Below are 26,017 nucleotides of genomic sequence, written 5' to 3' on the forward strand. Positions count from 1 at the left end.
ATCATCGCAGCAAGGTCAAGCAAGACTGTCTGATCTCCCGCGTGCGGGCCGGCCGTGCACAGCTGTGACTCCTGCAATGGCGGAGCTTGCGAACACACTCGTTCGAGATGATCGACGGATCACCATCAAACAACTCAGTGCTCAACTTGACATCTCTGTTGGTAGTGCTGTCACAATTGTTCACCAGTTGGGATATTCAAAGGTTTGTTCCCGCTGGGTCCCTCGTTGACTAACCGAACACCATAAAGAGCAAAGGAGAACCATCTGTGCGGAATTGCTTGCTCGTCATGTGGCTGAGGGTGACAATTTCTTGTCAAAGATTGTTACAGGCGATGAAACATGGGTTCATCACTTCGAACCTGAAACAAAACGGCAATCAATGGAGTGGCGCCACACCCACTCCCCTACCAAGAAAAAGTTTAAAGCCATACCCTCAGCCGGTAAAGTCATGGTTACAGTCTTCTGGTACGCTGAAGGGATTATTCTGTTCGATGTCCTTCCCCATAGTCAAACAATCAACTCTGAAGGGTATTGCGCTACTCTTCAGAAATTGAAGAAACGATCTTAGCGTGTTCGTAGGCACAAAAATCTGAACGAACTTCTCCTTCTTCATGACAACGTAAGACCTCACACAAGTCTTCGCACCCGAGAGGAGCTCACAAAACTTCAGTGGACTGTTCTTCCTCATGCACACTACAGCCCCTATCACGCACCGTCGGATTTCCATATGTTTGGTCCAATGAAGGACGCAATCCTTGGGAGGCACTACGCGGATGATGAAGTTATTGATGCAGTATGACGTTGGCACCGACATCGACCAGTGGAATGGTACTGTGCAGGCATACAGGCCCTCATTTCAAGGTGGCGTAAGGCCGTAGCATTGAATGGAGATTACTTTGAAAAATAGTGTTGTGTAGCTAAAAGATTGGGGAATAACCTGGTGTATTTCAATGCTGACTAAAACAACCCCTGTTTCAGAAAAAAAAATGTGTTGCATTACTTATTGAACTGCCCTCGTATAACGTTGGCTGGTATACTTGATCTACTCCTACACCAGATCTTCTAGATTTCTGAACTTTGGATAACTCTTTTCGGTAAACAGTTCGCAACGAAATTTTTTTTTTATTACTGTTTCTCTGTTTGCTGAGGCGTCAACTGCCCGCAATTTTTCAATTAGAGCATTGTATGGTGCTGTCTTTTTGTCTCGGTCACTATATTCTTTACTTCCACAAACATGGGTGGTTTCTACATATTTCAATGAATTCACTAACAAACTCTCGAGAACACTGATGATTTATCAGCCATTTTAATGCCCTGTGCGCACAAATTCAAACACTAGACTGAGCAAACAGCTGTTTCGCGCCAGATCTGCGGCGATCTCCTGTCCACACGCTCCAACTCGTCTGCGCAGATGTGGTTTGAACCCACAGATTTGAGAGGTTTCGCGCAAACCTCCAACTCCAACTTGCAGGTTTGCACACACCTCAGGTTGGTGCAAATCTTCTGTCCACACGCAACGATCTGTCTGCGCAGATGTGATGTGCGCAGACAGATCGTTGCGTGTGGACGGGCCTTTACCTCCATGTGGAAATAGTAACAGACGGCGCCGCTGCCGTATTAGCCGTCGTGCCACTTCCTGCAGCGTTACTTTAGCGGCACTATTACGAAGTGGCATTGCATTTCGGGGAAACCAGTAACTTCGGTGCTTCTCCCTCTTCTTTACTTTTTTGATTCTGGTAGCAGTAGTATCTGGTTCTCCTTGTAACCTAGCACTGACTTACAAAGATACGTGGTGTGCTGAAAACAAAGGAACGATAGTAAGTGATGCAACTCATCACAATAGCCAGATTTATTAAACGAATCATTTATGTTTGAGAACGAGCTATGTTCGCTTCTTCAGCTATCAGTTTTCGAATTGACCTATCTTTCAGATGTTGTACGAAGGGTCGTACATAAAAGCTAAAGTAGTTGCTAGTATCTATAAAGATTTTTTGCAAAAAAAAAAAAAAAAAAAAAAAAAAAAAAAAAAAAAAAAAAAAAAGAAAGGTGTATAAACACCCAGTCAGATTTTAATAAGTTTTCAGAGTGATGTGCAGATTGGCAACTTACTTCAAGTGGTCAGAAATATAAAATTGTGTTCGTTACAAAACGCAGAAAAACTTTTTAACAAATCTATGAGTCACAGGCAGTCATACAAATACTGTTCGCGGCTCGTGGTCTTGCGGTACGTTCTCGCTTCCCGCGCTCGCGGTGCCGAGTTCGATTCTTTCGATTCCCGGCGGGGTCAGGGATTTTCTCTGCCTCGAGATGACTGGGTGTTGTGTGTCTTTCATCATCATTTCATCCTCATTCACTCGCAAGTCGCCGTAGTGGCGTTAAAGAACTTGTGGAGCGGCGGTCGAACCTCCCTGCGAGGGGTCTCCCGGCCACCAATGCCATACGCTCATTATTATACAAATTTGTTTTAAGGCTTACTGGACACATACACTGTATTTGACATGTCCGATACTATTGTACTGAATGTTTTGAGAACAATGAATAAGTAAATAAATAATCACCTAGGTCTCGTGTGAAAAGCGGGAGGCACACCCTGGTGCATTGCTAGGATACTGCAAAAATGCAGTTAGGTAGTCTACAAAGGGGATTGCTTGCGAAACACTACTGCGACATACTGTTCATCTGAGTGGGATCCATAAGAAATAGGACTATCAGAATCAGAGGATACTGAAGAGTACAACGAAGGGCGGCGTAATGGTCATTTGACTCACGGGAGGACGCCACCAAAATGCTGATGAAACTGAGCTGTCAGACGCTTGAAGACAGGTGTAAACACTTTTGTTACTAGCGATTACAATAAGATGTATCACTTCCCGTTCTAATTCCTTTCCGGCTGACAATATCGCCTTTGAGAGCTTGAATTTAAGTACCGCTTCGGAATATCCTTACTAGCAATTACAGTTAAGCAATGAACAATGTTGCACTATTATCTCATTATGAAAGCTCCGTAGCGCCCTAAACCACTCTCAGTTCAAAGTCTTATTTCCGACGAGATGTAGAACATTAATATTCAAGTATTTTCTCATTGTCAGAGTTAAAAATAAAACCAATTTAGCTCAGGACCAGTGTACTTGGCAAACGTGGGTGACATGTGTGGGTTCTACATTAAGCATTTCATGAACAATACTTGGAAGGTAATGCAGTCCTGGTCTGCATATCGGTTATTGAAATGAAGAAAAGTTGTCTACATTTGCCTTTTCTCCTCCTCCAACAAGGCTGCATGTAAACTTTCTCGGGGGGTTTTGACAGCTATTCTTGGAGAAATACCTCGCCGTAAACGTAGACTCTTTTTTATTCTAGCGGAGATAAAATTCACTGACCGGCCACATAAATATGTAATAAACCAATATCTTTTGAGGAGACTCGCAGCACCAGAAGCTATTCTTTCTCGTACTTCAGCGATGAAATGGTTAGGGGATCGAATCAAAACAGATGGCAGCTCTAGTACAAGTATGTGGGAGGTTTACTGACAAGCAAGGTTTCGATACCTATTTTAATGAAACGTAAACGATAAAAATGTGTTCTTGAGTGAAATGAGCTGATTGCCCACTGATGGAATAGTTATGAATCTAATACCTTGCAACGCGTGCTGCTTGGACTTTGATCTGCAATAGTAGTGGGAGTTGGTGGGTTGTTGCGTCAGTGTAATGGTTAGAGCATGCAAGAAGTCGGTGGAAGTATGATGAAGAATCTGAAATGAATCTAAAAGAGAGCTGGAACATGCTGTCGACTTCATAGTATTCGTGATTGAAGTTACAGCGGCAAGTGTATGTAGTAGTGTGCTCAACATGGCTTCATCGAACAGAGGAATAGGATTGCAGATAGGTTCGGCTTGGTTTCAGAGAAAAATTAATCTCAGGCCACAACATAGAGGTGTACATCTAGTGACGGAAGAAATTTTAAGGCAAATGCCAGAAATATGTCAATTCTCAGTTGGACTGTTTCATGTACAGAGTAAGTGTAAAGCAAATTTCCAAACCAATTTACGTAATGTATGCTATTTCATTGTTACGGACTTGCGTAAATATTAGTGAAGCTGTAGCAAAGAAGTATGGGAACTGTGCGAGTGAACAAGAGCTGTGTTACAGAGTGTAGTTATTGTTCGCGTTGGTCAGATAACCTCTGCAGTTGTGAAGGGCGCGCGAGGTGGTTGGCATTATTTCACTACTAGCCTGTATTTCTGTTTTACTGCTGGAGGCAATCGCCTGTAGCAGAATTAGAACGTCATAATGTGATTGTTAGGTGTTACCTACAGTAGATCTCGTCGGTGAATGGAAAACGTGTAGTGTAAAATAGTCTTATATGATTGGGAACGTAATGTAAACATAACAGGTTTTGTTTTTACCTCAGTTTCCTGAGTTCTGTTGTACTGGCATGATTCTAATCATTGACTTGTTCATCCCAGATCAGTAGACTTTTGCAGTTGTATAGGACAATGTGTCATAAATTGAAAGTACGATAAAAATGACTCGTTTTTCTTATGTTCCCAGGACTTCATAAATTATTTGAAAAGCGTTTAGTGTTAGTGTCCTCCATTTAAGCTTGTTAAAACGTGGGCATAATTTTGCCAAATAAATTCACCAGTTTTGTGCACTGATGTGTGTTAATTTGCTAATTAATAATTTTACTCGGTTGAGTTGATGACCTCTTCTTTTAAAGTTTCTTAGTAAGTCAGTAATGAGTTGTAAGCCATCAGGCAACATATTATGTAGTCAGTAACACAACTCCATACCCAAATAACATTTTTGTTGCTATAACAAATTTACACATGGAAAGTTGTATGTCTTATAACTTTTGATACTGTATTTACTTATTTCTTACCTACTTGTGAATTACTGTTTAATAATAGAACTGCAAATCAGTTTACCTTTATAATTTCAATCTTTAATTATGTAAAGGAAAAAATTTATCCTGTCATCATTGACAGATTGATTGTCTAAAGATGTATTGGGGGGGGGGGGGGGGGACTAGCAATTGGGCAACTGCAGCACACAGGGCCTGTCATAATATTGCACAAATTCATATCAGTTCAGAGTCATGTTTTCATTTTCTGGTTCATAATGGGTCAAAGATAGGCAAGTGACTGTTTAATTACTTCTTCTGTTATTGCTGATAATTCATCAAAATTTTCATTTTCCTGTTATGTGTGTGGCTCAGTCACATTACTTAGTTTGGTGTAAACATTGGGAAATCAGCATTTCATGTAAATAAATGTTACTGGTTACTTTGGAGAAATTTTCTGTTTTTGTTATGAAGCCAACATTAAGATCTTTTTTGGGCTCAATTGGATATTTACTTGTGATTTTTTTTTTTATTTTGTTCAGGGAACATCAATAAGAATAATATTTCATGTCCTTGATTTTCTAATGGGATTTTCCTTCTTTGGTCCAATCGCATAAGAATCAATAAACTTTAGTGTAATAAATGACAGTTGCCATTATTTAAGTTAGACTTAAATATGACAGTTGATATTTAAAACAGTTTAAACATTTGCTTTATCTATATTTGATATCGAATGTTGAATTTTTCCCATAGAATGTGTTATAAAAAGTTGAGAGGAAGTTGTCATTGTGTGTTGGAGCACAGTGTCAAATCTGACTTGTGTTGATAATCTTGAACAGTTACCATTCTTACTGAACATCATTTGTCTTTAAAATTCTTCACCACAGAATGACTGTCATTTAGAGTTGTTGTATTTAAAATTACAATGAAAACTGTGATAACTTCCCCTTTCTATGCCTTTAAACTATGTTGACACTTGGTACAGTGCTTGGTGGGAGTGACTGTAAAGGCATTCCCCATTTCCAGTCACTCCCATAAGCCACAACCCGAATGTGAACATAGTTTGTGTATATAATGTATTCTTTTAGCTTGTCATTGTTGTTGTTCTGCCAAAAATAAATTCTAATTAAGGCCACAAAGTTCATTTTGAGTTAGGAAATAAATTTCCGAAGAACTACTTGTATGAAAATAATTCATTACTAAGATATTGTTACTGCTTCTGTATGAAGTAGTTGACTTATGCATTATTTCTACTGTCAAAACATTTTGAAAGTTGTTTTTTTTATCATGGATTTAGATGAATTTAATTATTGATAAAGGATAATCTGACTATGCTACTATGTTTCAAATATGTTTGTGTAATATCAGTAAAATAGAAAAATTGGTCTGAGTATGGGTGTTATACTTGAACTATAAAGTTAGTGCTTTCGTATTAGTAAGAAGTACAAAATATCAGCATAGTATTATCTACCTTTCTTTCTGAAACACTGAAATTTTTTAGCAAAGACAGTTACGCAATGCACTTCAGCTGGGACATTTTCTCTTTTAATGTGTGTCCGTTTCCATTACACTTCAGAACTCATGTCTGGTAGGTGGTTTAACTGTACAAATGATATTACCTGAAAAGATACACAGAAATACATAAGAGAGAAAAACGTATGCTTCTTTCTGCTCGTAGTGTGGCTGGGTGCTACAGACCCTCCAGCTTCATCTCATCATTATAATAGAGCAGTTGAAAAAACACACACACACACACACACACACACACACACACACACACACACACAGAGAGAGAGAGAGAGAGAGAGAGAGAGAGAGAGAGAGAGAGAGAGAGAGAGAGAGAGTCAAAACTTTCATACACTTGATACTTTGTGATTGAGAGAAACATCTATCCCTGTTTTACTTTATTGTAAAAATAAGATCTAACTTATAAATTACCGTAAGGATTCTGATGGCAACTCACAAACAATTAAAAACTCATTTCCCAAAATGTAAACAGTGCAGGAAAGCAAGTACTAAATTTAAGTTTTAAGTTTTTTTAAGGTCACTTCGGAGTACTCCGATCTTGCAATTAATTTCGTTTGAGGAGATTATTTTTACCAGGAGTTACAGGATGAAGTGCATTGCTACTTATGAAATGTTTTTCTTGGTTTTAATATGTAATTTTTGAGAATATTTCCTTGTTATGACTTTAATTTTAATTTGTTGCAGTTCTTCATACATCAGCTAGCTTAGCTCTTAATGAAAGTTGGTAATTTTAATTTGTTGCAGTTCTTCATACATCAGCTAGCTTAGCTCTTAATGAAAGTTGGGACCCTGATGTAAGGTAAGTATATAGAATAGCTGTAGTATATGGTATGAGAATGCTTATGTTTAGATCATTAAGTAGGAATGCTATGATATGGGTAATATTTTTTTGTAAAATCCAGGTCTCAAAACTCCAGATAAGAGACTAGAGTTAAAGTTTATTAATGTTTCAATAAGATACTTTTGTGTATATCTACCATAAGTCTGAATTTAGAGCAGCTGCATATCCATGCCAGTTCCAGAATTAGTACTTGTCACAAGTATTGATTAAATGGTGACCTAAAAACATTTCATATTCAGAAACTGTGGGTTTTTGATACAAGTGATTCACTTGAGGGTTGTACCATTTTTTCCAAATTTTTTTTACCATTCTAATGTGTCAACTCTTCTGCTGCAGAAGACAGACAAACTGCTATCACCTTCTTCTAAAGGAATTGCGTGTACCTTGACTTATTTTAATGACATGTAACTTATGACATCTTAGACTATAAGTAGTTGACAGTGGTTTGTGTAAATTATTGTGGTATTGCTTTGGGATCTCAGCACTCTGTCTGTCTGTCTGTCTGTCTCTTCTGTACGATGAAGGGCAATAACAGTGCTTCATTGCTCATAACGGAAGGAACAAATATCTTTCTCAGTATCAGTATTTTGAAGAGCCATTTCATGATCATCACCTGTTACAGTGATTAATTCAATAAAAGTGCACTTACAGTGTTAGGGGCTCTTGTGTTGCGTGGCAGTGTTGGTAACACTTCATGTGATGAACGAAGGGAACTGAATGATGATTGATGAGTTGGTTGTCAGTAACCACTCAGAATACCTGTTCCTAATTTCCTATAGTTCATGAATAAAGCTAGCTGGTATTTTAATAATGTAGCAAAAGATAGATTGTTATTTACCTTAAAGATGACACTTAATGTTTCAGACAGAAACATTTAAAAGACACTTAGATAAGTTTTGGCCACAGCCTTCATCAGAAAAAGAAACACACACACACACACACACACACACACACACACACACACACATGACCGCCAACTCGGGCAGCTCAGATCAGCTGTGGCCAAATGCTTGTGCGTACGTCTCTTGTAATTGTGCTTGTCTGCAACTTAACACGTCATCTTTATGGTAAGCAGTATCTTTTCCTACATTGTTGGTATTCCAGCCTGGACTTCCCATTGTTTGATTTAGCTGGTATTTCGTTATATTAGATTAGAATTTGACCACATCATCAGAATGTTCGGCAAAATAGGAAACAAGACACATAAATTGATCTTGCAATGACATACATATATCTTGGGCAATGCTGCACATCAATTTGTTGTGGCAGTCATGTTGTTGTGTTGAGATTTGGGTATTAGCTTCACCAACTCTCAAGCAGATTGTCACATTCCAACCTACAGGTCAGTTAAGCACATCTGTTTTTATTTCCATTAATGTCAAAAGCAAATGCAGTCGAGAAACATTAGATTCTGAAATCATTAGACGCAGCAATTCTTATTGACTACTGCTTGCTATCGCCAGATTGGCTCTCATCGTCAACGAATTGCAAATACCAGTATGTAACACAAGAACTGTGGACACTGTAAGATCACTTTAGCAATTAATTGTTCAGGTACATTTATTGTTTTTTTAATTAAGTAATGGAAATAAAATAATTCAGCCAGTTAGGAGACATAGAGTATATTTTAAATGTGGTATTGTATATAAGAAATGAATTTAGGTCCTGCCCTCTGACAAAATCAGATTCTTTTCACAATCTGCAGTCACTGACCTCATTCCACACAAAGTTTTTGCAGTTTTATATAGTGGTTTAGTGTTGTGATAGTCAGTAATGAATTTGGCAATGTAGTGTTTCATATGTGATGCTCTGCTCAACTTGCAAAAAATAGTTTATTTATAAAAGTAAGAATGCAAGTTGGTTGAAATGTGAAGTGAGGAACTTTGATTAATCAGAATATTATCACAATAAAACTGAAGAATTGCAACAAAGTTTCATGAAGGCAGTGTTTCTACGCTTGCAGGAAGTCTAGGCTTTATTTGTGCTTACCATAAGAAGGATAAGTTTAAATTTTGTGAAATGTCGAAATAAATAACACAGTGAAGCAGTGTTTCAGCCATCAGCATTTGAGGCTTTTGGCATGATACACATTATGACATAACCACAAGGAAAAAGCTTCGGAATATTCTTTAGTTTATACACTTAGGAGTAGAAAAAAAAATTGCTTTTTATTGAGAGAACATTAAGGGTAGTATTTTGCATTAGAAAGGTAAAATGGTTAAATGTACTTCTAATCAGATTCTTTAAAAGAACTAGTCATTAATAACAGTTGCTCATATAGTATATATACATATAAGCTAAAATTTAGTTTATGAAGTCTGTTTTATAAAAAAAGATGAATATTACTGCTTTTCAGCATCACCCTTATAGACCACTAAAAGATCCTACCTGGGAAAAGGAAAATTGCTGGTAATGTTCTTACCGTATTTAAGTGTTAACTTGTTTCCCAGGCATGGTCTTATTTATGTTCTTGTTGAAGATGTATTGAAAGTTAAAAGTAGGGATACTAATTCATTGTTGTTACATAGAGTGCAGTTGCAGACACAATTAAAAAAAATGTGGTAGGCCATACTGATTTTTTCATAGTGTTGGGAGTAGTTTGTCTACTAAACGATTGTTCACAAAATTTAAAGTGAATGTTACTGTTTGCGACTGGACTTCTCGGTTAGAACTAGCTATATTTTTGTAGGTAGCTATTTAACCAGTGTGTTTTTAAACCTCACTAAACATGATAGTTATTCTTTAAAAATAAACAAATTTTTATGTAGCATGTTGTGAAAAGCATAGGGTTCTCAAATATACATTCAGGAAACTGAGATGAAATTTCACTCATCTGATATGATAATTTGTGACAGTTTGGTAAGTGCTCATTAAGAAACGGAAGACTTTACACCTCATCACAAATGTCAAGTGCTCTTAAAAAACTGAACTTATGTATGTTGTGGAAAAAATTTATCGTAGATGTAGGGCCTTTAAATGTCAGATAATGGAGTGATTTATCTTACAGAACCTGCTCTAAAATGCAAATTTCCTCCCAAATCAACTCAAGAAATTTCACTAGAAATTAAGATGATGCCAAACATGTTTGTATGAGGCATCGTTATGAGTGTGTGAAGTATCAGTTGAAATGCTCGGAGGTATTGAGTATTGGAAAAGTGAGTTTTATTCTTAAAAACTTGTCCATTATTATGCTATCACACCAAACTATGTCAGCATCGATAGAATGTAGACATAGACATATCTTCCTTCTTGTTAAGAATTAGGTAACCAATCATAAAGGACAAAAAGTGGTTTTGTTGAGGTTAACATTCCACCATTGTCATCATTGATGACCTCAGGAAATTAGTTTCTCTTTTGTTAATGAATATTCCTGTTTTGCTACAGCAAAGTGAGACATGTACTTCCACATCTACATGGCTGCCCTGCAGATCACATGTCTCTGTTATTCCACTCTCAAACAGTATGTGGGTGAAACTGACACCTATATCTTCCCATGCAAGCTCTAATTTCTCGTATTTTATTATGGTGATTGTTTCTACCTATGTAGGTCACTGGCAATAAAATATTTTCACATTCGGAGGAGAAAGTTAGTGACTGAAATTTTATGAGAGGATCCCACTATAACGAAAAACACATTTGTTTTAATGATTTCCACACTGAATCCTGTATCATGTCTGTGGCACTTTCTCCCCAATTTCTCAATAAAAGAAAATGTACTCCCCTTCTTTGAACCTTACAGTAGTGAATTAGTAAAACTTATTGTTTAGGATATATTTATTTATTATTTATTTGTCCTGTGGCCATTTGACACAGCAGTATAGAACATGTTGTATACAGGGCAGAAATAAAATATGTACTGCATATATAAACATGAAGTAGGATAGAATTAGGCGAGGAAAGAACAGAAAGTAGGTCATTGCCTTATCAAGAAAACCACTCTAGCATTCACCTTAGCAACTTCCAGATACCATGAAAAACTTGGGTCAGGATGGCCTGACAGGGTACAAACCCCACTCCATCCAAATGTGCATCCAGTGCAATAACCATGATATAGTTATCTTTATCAGGATGTGATTTGCAAAGAAAACCACATGCACCTAGTTTACAAGGAACTTAAATCATACAGAAGTTATAAAATCAGTAATGTAAGTAGAACATGAAACTTGGTTACACGTTTCTGAAAAATGTAGACACATGAACACATGTCAATGTTGTATCCATCATAAATTTTCTTGCAACTGATTCCCTGCTCTGAGGAAATGTATTTTGCTGCATCTGAAACAGAAAATTGGAAACCAACGGCAGAAACATTGTTGTGCAAGGGTGCACAGGTCATAGGTGGTACACCCTATAACAGATGACAAAATACTCAGCAGGAAACGAATGCCTAGTATTTCTGCAAGACAATGTATTCACTTACACTGCAGATACATTTCTTAAAAAGAATTTTTTTTTAACTATGGCCTGAAAGCTGTTTCCTTCTTCAGCCTCGTCTTGTACATTAGCAGTGCATTATAAATAAAGACACCAAGTAAGAGTTGTTTTTATTTGTTCTTCGTGGAAGGACCCACGTTTGCTGTTGGTTTACAGGTCATAAAGTTTAGCTTGTCATCGGCACACATTTATATATAGGGAAGCTACAGTAAGAGCACACAACTTTTCAAATAGGGGCTTGCAGAACTATGTGACAAAATTTAAATTTCCATTTTCTGTAATATAAACATTTCATTTAACTAACTATTAGTGTTACCTCAAAAACACTAGTCTGTAAACTATAAGGGGCTGAAAGCAACCAAAGTAAGCCATTGTAGCACCTTGTGAGGGGCATACTTTTAAAGTGATTCTCAGAGCAAAACATGCTGAACTGAGTCTCTGGGAGAGTTCTGCTAAATGATCTTTCTAGTTTGTCTGGATTAACATACATTTTTTAAAGTTTTGTGCATCAAATTCTTTCTAACTCAGTTTCATAGAGTACCAGGTGGTTTTGATTCATTTTCCCAAGTTGAATGTAATGTAATTTGTTTCGTGCATATTAATGATTGGGGCATTGAACTATGAGTGTATGGCTTGAGAACTCGATCAGTTGTTGCAGGTGTTGACTTCTGAACATTGCTCATTATTTCAATAGTGTCACCTATAACCAACATGATTTTACTTGCAGTTTCTGAGGACTCAATATCATTTATATAAATAAGGAACAGAAGGCGGGCCTAACACACTGCTCTGAGGTACCCAGTATCTACTTTCTTTGCGTTTGATACAAATCTGATTTTCTGATTAGAATGAACCAGTGTGAGTTCCGCAACCTATGATCTATTGTACAAATAAAACTGAAACCATTTGTTTCTTATCCATTTGACACCCATTGCTACCAGTTTTTCAGCTTTCCCATGACATGGTCTGTCATCATTTAAATCTGCTAGTGTTCCCCTAAATTACTCCCTGCAGATATCAGGCTTTCTATTTTTCTTCCAGAAAGGTCACATCTGATTTTCTGTTCATGGCCTTGTCAAAACATACTCTCTAATTGATAAGCTGTTGATTATATAAAAAAGTCTTTAGAAAATGTGACCACCTGTCAAGGCGTGAATAACCCTTTTGCAGTGTGGACCACTTTGAGAATTACTGGAAGAGTATCTATGTGGTTGTGCAAGGTACCGACAGCAATGTGGAGTCGTACCAACTCCAGTGCCGTGGCCAGCTGCTCAAGGTTTCTCGGACGAGTTTCTACGGCATGAACAGTCCTATAGGGGTAGTCCCACAGATTCATGATTGGGTTTAAATCTGGGGAGTTTGGTAGCCAGAGGAGTATCCTAAATTCATTGTGGGCTCTTCAAATCACGGACGTACGCTACAAGCTGAGAGAGATGTTGCATTGTCCTGCTGGTAGATGCCATCATGCTGAGGAAAAACACACTGTATGTAGGGGTGGACATGTTTCCCAAGATAGATATATACCTGTATTGATCCATTGTACATTTGCCTGTACATTTCTCTGCAGTCGTTGTGCACCCATCAGCTGTTGCCCATGGTTATTTCAGCACCAGTTTTGGATAGCACCACTTTGCCATGCATGGTATATTTTACCCACGTCAGCATGCAGCCAGTTTACAAATTTTGCCATTTTGAAAATGCTTCCGTCCTTGGCCCAAAAGCCTATTATTGTGCCCCATTGAATGCCAGATAAATCACGACATTTCCAAATTACTGCACTGTTTTCAGATTCTCCCCTGACAAACTTTATATACACTCCACTGCTAGTGCTGCCACCTGTGAGTGGTTATGGAATGTTGATGTCAGAACATGCATGGTGCTCACATTAAAGTGACTGGACAGTATAGCTTGCTTTTTTTGTGTTTGAGGAACTTGAAGCATGGCTAGTGTGTATCAGTAAACTATGGAAGTTCAGTGCAGAATGTTATATGCAGAATTTGTGCCAGCTTTTGAAAGTTATGTCATTGTTGCCTTTGTTGTGGTCTTCAGTCCTAAGACTGGTTTGATGCAGCTCTCCATGCTGCTCTATCTTATGTAAGCCTCTTCATCTCTGAATAAATACTAAAGTATACATTCTTCTGAATTTGCTTACTGTAGTCATGTCTACCTCTATGTCTACACTTCGCTCCGGTACTAAATTGGTGATCCCTTGACGTCTCAAGATTGTGACCAATAAATCTATCCCTTCTCCTAGTCAGGTTGTGCCACAAATTTCTTTTCTCCCCAATTCTATTCGGTAATTCCTCATTACTTTCATGATCTACCCATCTAATCTTCAGCATTCTTCTATAGCACCACATTTCGAAAGCTTATGTTCTCTTCTTGTCTAAACTGTTTATTGTCCATGTTCCACTTCCATTCATAGCTATACTCCATACAAATATTGTCAAAAAGGACAGCCGAACATGTAAATCTGTATTTGACCTCAACAAATCTCTCTTCCTCAGAAATGCTTTTCTAGCCGTTACCAGTCTCCTTTTTATACCCTCTCTACTTTGACCATCATAGTTATTTTGCTGTCCAAACAGCAGAACTCGTCTACTACTTGACGTGTCATTTCCTAATCTCATTCCTCCAACATCACCTGATTTAACTAGACTACATTCCATTATCCTCATTTCGCTTTTGTTGATGTTCATCTTATATCCTCCTTTCAAGACACTGGGCATTCCATTCAACTGTTCTTCCAAGTCCTTTGCTGTCTCTGACAGAATTACAACGTCACTGGCAAATCTCAAAATTTTTATTTCTTCTTTCTGGACTTTAATTCCTACTCCAAATTTTTCTTTGGTTTCCTTTACTGCTTGCTCAATGTACAGATTGAATAGCATCGGGAATAGGGTACAATCCTGTCTCACTCCCTACTCAAACATCACTTCCCTTTGATGTCCCTCGACCCCTTACAACTGCCATCTGGTTCCTGTAGAAGCCGTAAATAGCCTTTCACTCCATGTATTTTACACCTACTACCTTCAGAATTTGAGAGAGAGTATTCCAGTCAACTTTGTCAAAAGTTTTCTGTAAGCCTACAGATACTATAAATGTAGGTTTGCCTTCCTTAAACGATATCCTAAGAGAGGTTGTAGGGTCATTGTTGTCTTGTGTGTTCCTACATTTGTCCAGAATCCAAATTGATGTTCCCTGAGGTTGGCTCCTATCAGTTTTTCCATTCTTCTTTAAAGAATTTGAGTTAGTATTTTGCAACCAGGATTATTAAACTGAAGGTTCGGTAATATTCACACCTGCCAGCACCTGTTTTTTTTGGATTGGAATTATTGTACTCTCCTCGATGTCTCAGGGTATTTCGCCTATTTCATACATATTGCGCATCAGATGGAAGATTTTGCCATGGTTGGCTCTCCCAAGGCTATCAGTAGTTCTGATAGAATGTCCTCTACTTTTGGGGCCTCGTTTCAACTTAGGTCTTTCAGTGCTCTGTCAGATTTGTCTCGCAGTATCTTGTCTCCCATCTATCTCATCTTGATCTGTGTCCTTTTCTGTTTCTATAATATTGCCTAAAAGTTTATCTCCCGTCTATAGACCCTCTGTATACTCCTTCCACCTTCTCAGCTTTTCCTTCTTTGCTTAGGACAGGTCTTCCATCTGGGCTCTTAAAGTTCGTACATCTGCTTCTCTACAAAGGCCTATTAGTGAAATATGCTTCTAAATCCTTGCATTTGTCATCGAGCTATTCCTGCTTAGCCATTTTGCACTTCCTGTCAATCAGATTTTTTAGACATTTGTATTCCGTTTCAACTTCTTCGTTTACTGCGTTTTTATATTTTCTCCTGTCATCAGTTAAATTCAGTATCTCCTGTGTTATACAAGGATTTGTGTTTGGCCTTGCCTTTTGACCTATTTGATCTTCTATTGCCTTCAGTATTTCATCTGTCAGAGCTAACCATTCTTCTTCTACTGTATTCCTTTCCCCCTATTCTTGTCAAACACTGCCTATTGCACCCTCTGAAATTCCCATAAACATCTGGTTCCTTCAACTTATCCAGGTGCCATCTCCTTAATTTCATACCTTTTTTTGCAATTTCTTCAGTTTTAATCTACAGTAAATATATTTTGATAGGGGTTCACATCTGCCCCTGGAAACGTCTTAAAATTTAAAATTTTACCATTACATAATCAATTTGAAACCTTCCAATGTCTACAGGTCTCTTCCATGTGTACAACCTTCTTTCATGATTCATAAAATAGGTGTTAGTGATAATTAAACTGTTCTCTTTGCGAAGGTGATTTCCTTTTCATTCTTTTCACCCAGTCTATATTCATCAACTATTTTTTTCCTTCTCTTCCTTTTCCTACTGTTGAAATTCAGCCACCCATTACTATTACATTTTCATTTCCATTAAATAAATCTCTTCTTCATCAGTGGAGTTAGTTGGCATATAAACTTTACTACTGTGATGGCAACTTACCCGAATTTGTATTTTCTCATTCATTATTAAACCTAGGCCTACTCCTGAATTTTCCCTATTTCACATTGTGTTTGTAACCCTGTATCCACCTGATGGGGAGTCCTGTTTCAGCTGCCACCGAGCTTCACTAATTCCCACAAAATGTAACTGTAACCTATCCATTTCTTTCTTTAAATTTTCTAACCAAGGTGCTTGATTAAGGGATCTGACATTCCACGATCTGTCGAACGCCAGTTTTGTATCTCCTAATGATGACATCCGCCTGAGTAGTTCCCACCCGGAGATCTGAATGGGGGACTATTTTACATCTGGAATATTTTACCCAGTAGGATGCCTTCATCATATAACCATACAGTAGAGCTGCATGCCCTCGGAAAAAATTATGGCTGTAGTTTCCCCCTACTTTCAGCTGTTTGCAGTAGCAGTACAGCAGCACCATTTTGGTTATGTTACGAGGCCAGATCAGTCAATCATCCAGACAGTTGTCCCTGCAACTGCTGAAAAGGCTGCTGGCTCTCTACAGGAGCCATGTGTTTGTCTGGCCTCTCAGCAGATAGCCCGCCTTCATGATTGTACCTATGGCACGGCTATCTGTATTGCTGAGACACGCAAGCCTCCCCACCAATGGCAAGAACTCTGAATAATGAATAAAATGAAAACAGACTTTACCTTCGTTGTGTCAGAAGTTTGTGAGAAACTTTTTCTATAAGTAAAGTGGTTCGTAGTAACTAAAGAAGACTCGCACCCAGTTAGCTATGTGGCTCAAGTATATGAACTTACAACAGTGTGTATTATGACACTTTGGCAATGTGGTGATTGTCCTTCTGCCACCACTCGGCACTTACAGACACTGACACCATTCATAACAACTTTGCAGCATGCTACAAGAAATCTTACGTTGAATGTCAGAGGTTTCACATTTTTTGCATGCGAAAATATAATCATGTCTCTAACTCTATAGTTGATGGAATTTGCAGGTACCATGTCTATTGGTTTGGTATCTTGCACCTTGCATGAAACAGTTGACAATATCAACTCAGCTAGACTTGTTTTACACATCACTGAACAAAGTGAACAAATTACCCTTCTGTTTTAAGCATTTGTATCTGTACACTGATGGCATCATAGGGATAATATGGCGTGTTAAAATGCTATTAAGGGGTTGTACAGAGTTTTACATGAATGGGTGTAGAGCTATTCAGATATTTTGTCTGACTTATCTTTGAACTTTTTCAGAATAGACAATTGAGAAATGTTGTTATTGAAAGTTTTTGGCAGTGTGTGTTATACAACCAAGGCTTTTTCATTTGTTCAGTGTGTTTAATGTATTAAAAAGTCCTATAAAAATCTTTAGCACAAATCTCCAGGCATAAGATCTTTGCAGAAAATTTTCAACAGTTAGTAGGCTTTTGTGGATTTGTGTTTCCTTATGATATTTCTTCTTTATCATGTCACCACACTGCAGATTAAGAAGTTAAGATCGTATGGCATGGTCTGGTGGATTTTAAAATACTAAACTTACTTCCACCCAGAAAATGCTGGCAGAAATATATCTTGAAAACATGGGACATATTCTCAATTGTCCACAAACTTGTGGCTAGGCCTGTTCCACTTTGTTTTCTACAGAATTAAAAATGCTTGGTACAGTTTTACATGCTTTGTGACTTAAGTCACCAGTAGTAGTTGCCAAAATGACTTCACTGGTAGATCAGTATCAATTTTATGTATAAACACAGTGTTTGTGGACAGTTAGTCTTCCCACATAGATGGAATGAAGGGTAGGCAATAATGATACCCAAAGTACCATACACAGTAATATGGCTTGTGGGGTATAAGCATTACTTAAATTAAATCCATTAAGAAATTCTCTGACATCTGCAGAAAGAGATACTATACAAAGCAATTAAGCAGGTGATAATAGCGTTTGCAGCTAGATTATTTCATTAAGAATAATTTCTATTTCTGCTCTAAGACAGTAAGAATTAATGTAACTATGAGAGTTGGAATTTCACTTCAATACGCAGAAATACAAAATACACAGAAAAAGCCTTTTGAACTGTCAGGATTTCCATGTTCTGACAAAAAAGTGCTTTGCTGACAATGATTTACTCCAACTAACAAAGTAAAGTTTGCAGGTAGTGCAAGTTTCACAGAAAGTGTGTGAAACTGACCCTTTCTCCATTTTACATGTACTTTTACCACTCACAGTTGTAAAATAGTAGATGATTTTGTTTTGATTGTTCTTTGTTAAAATTTCCTCAATTTACTTAAACAAAGAAATATTGGCAACTTCTTGGAACATCAGCAGTTTTTCTTCATATAAGAATAAGAAGTCACAGTGTAAGTCACAGTTCCTTATCTTTCTGTTTTTGGTGAGCAGTTTTGATTATCATAACCATTATCTGACAAAAATTAATTTGTCCAGATGACGTGAGGAGATGATGTCTTGAGCCATTGTGTGCCGCTGAAAGATAAGCTGTCACCAGCTGAGCAGTTGGTGATGGCTACATTGTAATCTGCCACCTTCAACAAATGTTTTTAATAATATTAAAGGTGTAGGGTGTATAGAAGACAAGTATGTCCAGAGTATTAATAGAGTACCGTACTTGCTGGGAGCAAATTAAGTTAGTGTGATCGGAATTGTGATTTTCTTGGGTGTTCTTTGGGTCTGTGTGATGTCTATTAATTAGTGACAGTGAGTGCTTACTTTTTTTTTGTTGGTTCCATATTAAACACAGTTACATTCTATAAGTCATTCGAGGGTATGGCAATACATTTTTCACACTTGATAGTGTTACCACTTCGTCATATTTACAGTGCTGCTTCTGCTCTATATGACTTTTCTTTGGTTCCAAAAGTGAAGACTCAACTGTAAGAATACGCAAGTAATTTATAAATTTTAAACATTTTTTTAAGTTCATTCACATAACAATTCTTACACAGCAAATACTGTTACAAGCAGTTGAATAAGCGATTGCTGTTGTATTGAGAATTGTCCATTCCTGTTCCTACGGTGAATGAATAGCGTTGTGTGTCACATGAATGGAATCTATGTCTATTTATGGTATATACTCCACAAGGTACTTTTCAGTTATGGCAGAGCATACTTCATGCCAGTGTTAATGATTATCTGTCCTAATACATTTGTATGGACATTAATGACAAAAATGACTCTCTGTGCCCCTGTACAAGTTGTAAACTCTCTTATCTTATTATATTGTCCTTTCATGAGGTAAACTGATCAACAAAAGGGCTGCACCATCCTCATGACTTGCAATGTTTGTGTTTTCGTGGTCAGAAACCCCTTTCTCAACCCTCATGTGACAACATAGCTGCTATGGTGAGAGATAATACACAGAATTGATCTGCCTCATCATGGTCACCTCAAGTCTACACCACCAACTGATGACCATTGTCTACATATTGTAGCTCACAGATACCTCAAGTAGAATGCAACAGAACTGTGCACTGCCTTCATGGAGCCGAGTGGGAGGGCTGTGTCAATCCATTCAGTAAATAATTGCCTCCATGCAATAGATTTGCTTCTAGGTGCCCATTACGAATAACAGTTCAACCCACCTGTTCCCAGCAGTGTGGTGTGTGACTGTGGGCAAGGAAATGCCTGGAATGGAACCAGGCTCCATGGCTTTGGAATGTCTTCACCAATGAGGGCAGTATTTCTCTGATAGCTTATAATCATTGTAGAAGAGAGTGAAGGTGCCAAGGACCATTGCACATCGCGGGCATGCAGTTTCATGTGCTCAACAGGGAGATGAGTTACTTATGTTCTGGAGCAGTGCCATGTACGGATGATGGGTGCTTCTCAACATTAAGAGAATTTGAGGGCTATGTGGTATCAGGACAGGATCCTCCAATCTACTGGGAAGCCCTGTCATCAAAGGTCAGTTATTCTTCCAAAATAATGCACATGCACAGATCACCCATGTCACGAAAACTTTCCTTCAGGAGGCTGGAATGACCTGCAGTATCTGCTGACATAAATCTGGGTAACCACTCATGAGATATGTTGGAACTTCTGTGTATTGTCACAGGAACTCTCATCACCAACTGAATTATATAAGTAGGGCTGATATTGAAGAGTAAGACAGTTATGACCAGCAATGTCTTGACCATGTTGTGGTGACCATGCAAAGGAGGAGCCAAGCATGTTACAGTGCATAGGGTGGAGCAACATGATATTGAATGTTAGCTATCAACAGACTTTGTGTGATAAATGACATTATTTGTGTACCTAGACGAGTATAAGGCTGCTTGATTTTTATACTTTTATTTTTCCAGGTTAGCTTCGATCTACATTGTGTCAGTGGTGTTTTATTTTCATGCCTTCACAGTATTTTTGCTTAGCCTCATATATACAATTACAAAGATATTCTGGAAACCAGATAAAATTAATAGAACATCTCCATAAACATCTGAAAACATTTTATGTGGGCATGAAAATAAAATAAAAGATCACTGATGATGAGCGTGTAGTTAAGTAATGTCTAAGAAAAATAAAAATATAAAAACAAGCTGCCTTGTCCTTGTTTATGTAGTTAATAAACGTTATTTGTATATATAAAGTCTGCAGGATGCTGTGAATTCAAAACAGATTTTAATCCCATAGATGTCCTCTTTTGAACAGAGTGCCTTTATTTTGGCTATTTTTTGCAGTAAAGCTACTTTTTAGCATCGTGGTGATTATTAATGCAGTCTCTGCTACCCGTGACTCTTAAGCTTGCTCACATTCGCAGATATGCAGGTGCTACAAAACTTATTTTGAGCAGTTTGTGTTTTTGTGGCATCAGAGTTGTCACCCAGTCATTCTTAATGCTATTCATCATAAATGTACATGACAAGGTCCTGTAAGAGCTATGTTGTCTTTCTTCCAAATGTTTCCATTTATGTTCAGTCAGCATCTTTATTATACACTCTAAGATAAAAACATCTTGCAACCATGAAGGAATTATCCTAAACATATGCAGACAAGCAAATGATTAAATTTCAGAAAAAACTGCTGATTTATTCAAGAGGAAGAACTTCACAAATTGGGCAAGTTAATTGTGCGCTGGTCCAACTATGACCCTTAGGCAAGCAGGTATTTGGCTTACCATTGATTGATGAAGTTGTTGGACATCCTCGTGAGAGATATTGTGCAAAATTCTGCCCAATTGGAGCATTAAATTTTCAAAATCTCAAGCTGGTTGGTGAGCCCTACCCATAATGCCCCAAATGTTCTCAGTTGGGCAGAGATCCAGCGACCTTGCTGGCCAATGTAGGACTTGACAAGCACAAAGACAAGAAGTAGAAACTCAGCTTGTGCGGGAGGTCATTATTTTGCTGAAATGTAAGCCCACAGGGCTTGCCATATAGAACAACAAAACGGGTGTAGAATATTGTCAGTGTATCACTGGGCTGTACGGATGCTTGCTTTGCCGTAGGGGTGCCACAGATGACAGCCAAAAGGATTATACTATGAAATGAAATGACACTCCAGACCATCACTACTAGTTGTTGGGCCCTATGGCAGGTGACAGTAGAGTTATTATCTCACCACTGTCCTGGGCATTCCCAGACATGTCTTCAGCTTGGATTTCATTGACTGGAGTAGAATTGTCTTCAGTGAGTCTCGCTTCAAATTGGGCCTGATGACCAGGAAGAAGTGTCTGGAGATGCCTTGGATAGTGATGGAATGTCTACCTGACTGTCACCCTCTATAAAGTCCTACAATCAGGAATCGTCATCTAGGTACCATTTCTTTTCATAGTAGTCACCCGCAGCACCCTTACAGCACAGCAGTATATTGACAATATTCTACACTCCATTTTTGTTGCCTTTCATGGCAGTCCATCCTGGGCTTATGCCCACCTGCACGCGACAAGAGTTTCTACAGCTTTTCTCTGTGCTTGCCAATCCCTACCTTGGCCATCAAGGATCTCTTCCCAATTGAGAATGTGTGAAGCATTATGGGCAGGGCCCTCCAATCACCTCAGGAATTGATGATCTCACATGCCAGTTGGACAGCATTTCACATGATATCCCTCAGGAGGACATCCAACAACGCTTATCTGTCAATGCAGAGCCGAATAACTAAATGTATATGGGCCAGAGGTGTGTCAGTGCATTATTGACTGACTCAATTTGTGAAGTTAGTTCTCTTCAATAAATTACCCAATTTCTCTGAAATTATAATCATTTGTGTGTCTGTAGATGCATGCCACATCTAACAAGTTTAATGAAATTTGGATAATTCCATTGTGATGTGTCTTTGTTTTGTATCAGCTGTGCTGACCTGTTCCCAGTTGTAACAATGCGTCTCCGAAAACACTAGCATTTTGTATGTATATTCCTTCACAGATGTACACACTTTCTCAGAACCCTGTCAACAGATCTAAATCCTCCATTAACTAACCCTACTACAAATTTCAGGGGCTCATACCTTTACATATTGTTTCCTAGTATTACCTTGAAATATTTAAATGATATGTCTTGTTAGATATTCACTGCTTATCTTGTAGTTGTACGCTACAAACAAACCTGGCAGTTTGTTGCAATTGCTTAATATATATAGGACTGAATATATGTCCTGATCTCCTCCTTCCCCATCTCTCCATCCATCTCCTGCTCTCCCATCTCTTTATGTCCTCCTCCTCCCTGTCTTCCTTATTAATGCCTCCTGCTGCCTCTCTCTGTGCATCACCTCCCACCTTATGCATCACCTTCCCCACTCCTTCTGTCCATTACCTTACTCTCTCCCTCTCCCCGCCAATCACTCCCAGCCAATCACTCCCCGCCAATCACTCCCAGCCAATCACTCCCCGCCAATCACTCCCAGCCAATCACTCCCAGCCAATCACTCCCCCCCGCCAATCACTCCCCCCCGCCAATCACTCCCCCCCGCCAATCACTCCCCCCCGCCAATCACTCCCCCCCGCCAATCACTCCCCCCCCGCCAATCACTCCCCCCCCGCCAATCACTCCCCCCCCCGCCAATCACTCCCCCCCCCGCCAATCACTCCCCCCCCCGCCAATCACTCCCCCCCCGCCAATCACTCCCCCCCCGCCAATCACTCCCCCCCCGCCAATCACTCCCCCCCACCAGTCACTCCCCCCCGCCAGTCACTCCCCCCTCAACCTCTCTCCCCCCATCCACCCTCAACCTCTCTCCCCCCCATCCACCCTCAACCTCCCCCCCTCAATCTCTCTCTCCCTCCATCCTATCTCCCCCCCAACCTCTCTCTCTCCCCCCTGCCCCCTCCACCTCTCCGCATCCCCCCTGTCTCTGTCCCATTCCCCCCATCTGACACCCCCATCTCCCCCCCCCCCCCCATCACTCACCTCCTGCCCCCTCCACCTCTCTCCATCCCCGCTCTCTCTGTCCCATACCCATTTTCCCTTGCTCCCATCACTGACATTGAGCCTTGTTTGTTGTTTACAGCCAGCGAATCCGTGATAGGGATTTGAAGTTGCTTAAAATAAATGGGTAAATTGGTTGGAATAATTGGTGATCAGGATATGAGAGACCTCTCCTGCTGCTGGATCTTTGAGGATAGTAGCTTCAGTGACAGTATTTCACGTAGTTTCTATCTGCAAATGGGTAGAACTACAAATTATCGGACAACTCAGATTCCGTAGTAGTATTATAATCATAAACCCATAAGCCATAAATACAACTTTCAGGTTTTCTGGTAAAACAGACTGTGAGGTAGAAAACAAACTAGTACATAATTTTGTACACAGTTTTTGTTTAAAGTTGTGTATAAGGAGAAAGAATATATGTGGGTGAAACAATTTGTGTAATGTTTTAAACATCCTGCTATCATGGTTAGAGCTGACACTGAGAAAGAAAACATAACCACATATTTTCACAGCACTGTATAGCATTTCTTTCTCACAGTCAGTTTTGACAGAAATATTATGCGTTGTTGTTTAAAAAAGTTTATAGCTTGTGTTCGTATGAATGTTTCTAAGAATGTTGTGTAAATTTTTAAGTAAATTGGTCTAGAATTTTTCAGGGTTTTTGGTAATGATGTTAAACATAGGTTTATGTTTCTGATTCCAAAAATATATTTACATACTACATATATTTAAAACATACTTAGCCTATATGTGTCTGAAGATTTATTAGAATATTTGTAAAAATTTGAAGTAAATGGTCAAGTAATTTTCGAGATTTTTGCTGACAACATCAGATAACTTGTCTTTATGTAGTAATATGGATTGGGTTCTCTCTGTTTATGGTCATTGCCTTGCTTTTATTCACATTGAAAGAGATCTAACATTCTTAACGCCAAGTTTTACTTCTTTCCAATATTTTCAACATTAATGCTTGCCTCGGCACATCACATCAGCAAACAGTATTACACTGCCGTGATCCTATCTGGAAAATTATTTATGTTTATTGAGAATGTTAGGTGATCCTATTGCACTTTCTTATGGCATATCCAATTTTACTTTCATGTCTGTTGCATATACCTCATCTAGAACATCATGTTGGGCTCTACTAGTAACAAATTCATCAAGCCAGTTGCATATCTGAAGATACTCCATATGATGGTATCTTGGTTATTAATTGACAGTGTGGTAAAATGAAACATGGTGTATGCTTATTTCAGTATCTCCTGTTTATGAGTGTGTGTAGTGATCAAAGACTAATATGATAGTATCTTCGTGCTGCTCTTTAACACAAGAGTCGTGTGCATAGTGGTGAAGATGTATGATATCAGTACATTTAATCTTGCTCAAATTGTAGGTTGCAAATCCATGGGACACTCAATACGTAATGAAGTGGAGACAGAGCTTTTCAAGTCACCTTCTTATCGATGTATGATGATTACTAGGTGAACTGTGACCACGAAAGTGGACTGTTGTGCGGGCAACAGTGTGTTTATGACAGGGATAATCATCACCTGTCTTGGATTGTAACACTGGATTGGTAGAGCACAGTGCAGCAAATCATGTGCACCTATTGATCACTCACTCATTCACTGCAAAACTGCCATTGAGCCAGCGTAGTGCACAGAACCACCACCTGGCTATGGGTGTAAAAGCAGCTTCCACACACCTCTTCTGTTCAGCACACATCACAGGGTACAGACATTAGTATGGATTCAGGAACACTGTCAAGGGCTGGTCAGAGTACTAGTAAATGTTGTCTGGACTGATGAGATATGCCTCACCTTGGTACATACTGACAGCAGGTTACCAAATGAAGTGGAATCATTCTGCTTGCCAACAGAGTAACATTTAGGCAGGTGGGTGAAGTATTTTCAAATGGGGCCATTGATACATTGGCAGTTGTATGTTACTGGGAAATGCAATAGAAACATATTGTACCGTAAATTCCATCTACATGTTCATCTAGAAAATGTAGCTGGCCACCTGTACCTTGTCAAGTCTGTGCACCATCTGATCATTTTCGAATTTTGCCTGAATGGTTTTGAGGGACATTCCACAGACATGATCTCAATCATATTGAGCATTGGGCGAGATCTGTGCACCTTGGATCCAACTCCGACCAGTCTCTGTGAATTTTGGGCAGTGGAGAGTGGGCTTGAATAAGCATGGATTTCAAATACTTTTGATATGTTGTAAAGACCATGCCTTGACACCACTCCACAGTTGTCAGAGCAGAAGGAAATGCTACATGTTGCTAGGCAGGCGCCTTAATTCATTTAGTCTGGAATGAATTTTTTTCATGTGTGTAAATGCTACTGTTGAGCAACAGAAATGCAGAACATGATTTGTATGTTTAGGTGCTGAAAATGAAGCATTAGTTCTTCAAATTAATGTGAATAGGTAGTTGAGGTGATAAAAGGTAAGTGTGTCTCAGTGAAAGAGAGGGTCTGGGTAAAGAATACTATGAATACTGAAGATTGAAAAGTAGAAA

The 26,017-nt window shown here is 38.8% G+C and overlaps 1 protein-coding gene across 1 annotated transcript in view; it reads left to right on the forward strand.

Moving 5' to 3' along the window:
* Positions 1-3,442: 3,442 nt before the first annotated feature.
* Positions 3,443-26,017, forward strand: part of LOC124594892 (UPF0047 protein YjbQ) — a 64,658-nt gene continuing 42,083 nt past the window's right edge. The window contains exons 1-2 of the mRNA XM_047133365.1: positions 3,443-4,011; positions 7,111-7,165. Coding sequence (XP_046989321.1) covers positions 3,846-4,011; positions 7,111-7,165 — 221 coding nt within the window. The 5' untranslated portion in view covers positions 3,443-3,845. The remainder of the gene's footprint in view (positions 4,012-7,110; positions 7,166-26,017) is intronic.

The sequence above is a fragment of the Schistocerca americana genome, chromosome 2, assembly GCF_021461395.2.
Source record: "Schistocerca americana isolate TAMUIC-IGC-003095 chromosome 2, iqSchAmer2.1, whole genome shotgun sequence".
Lineage (NCBI taxonomy): Eukaryota > Metazoa > Arthropoda > Insecta > Orthoptera > Acrididae > Schistocerca > Schistocerca americana.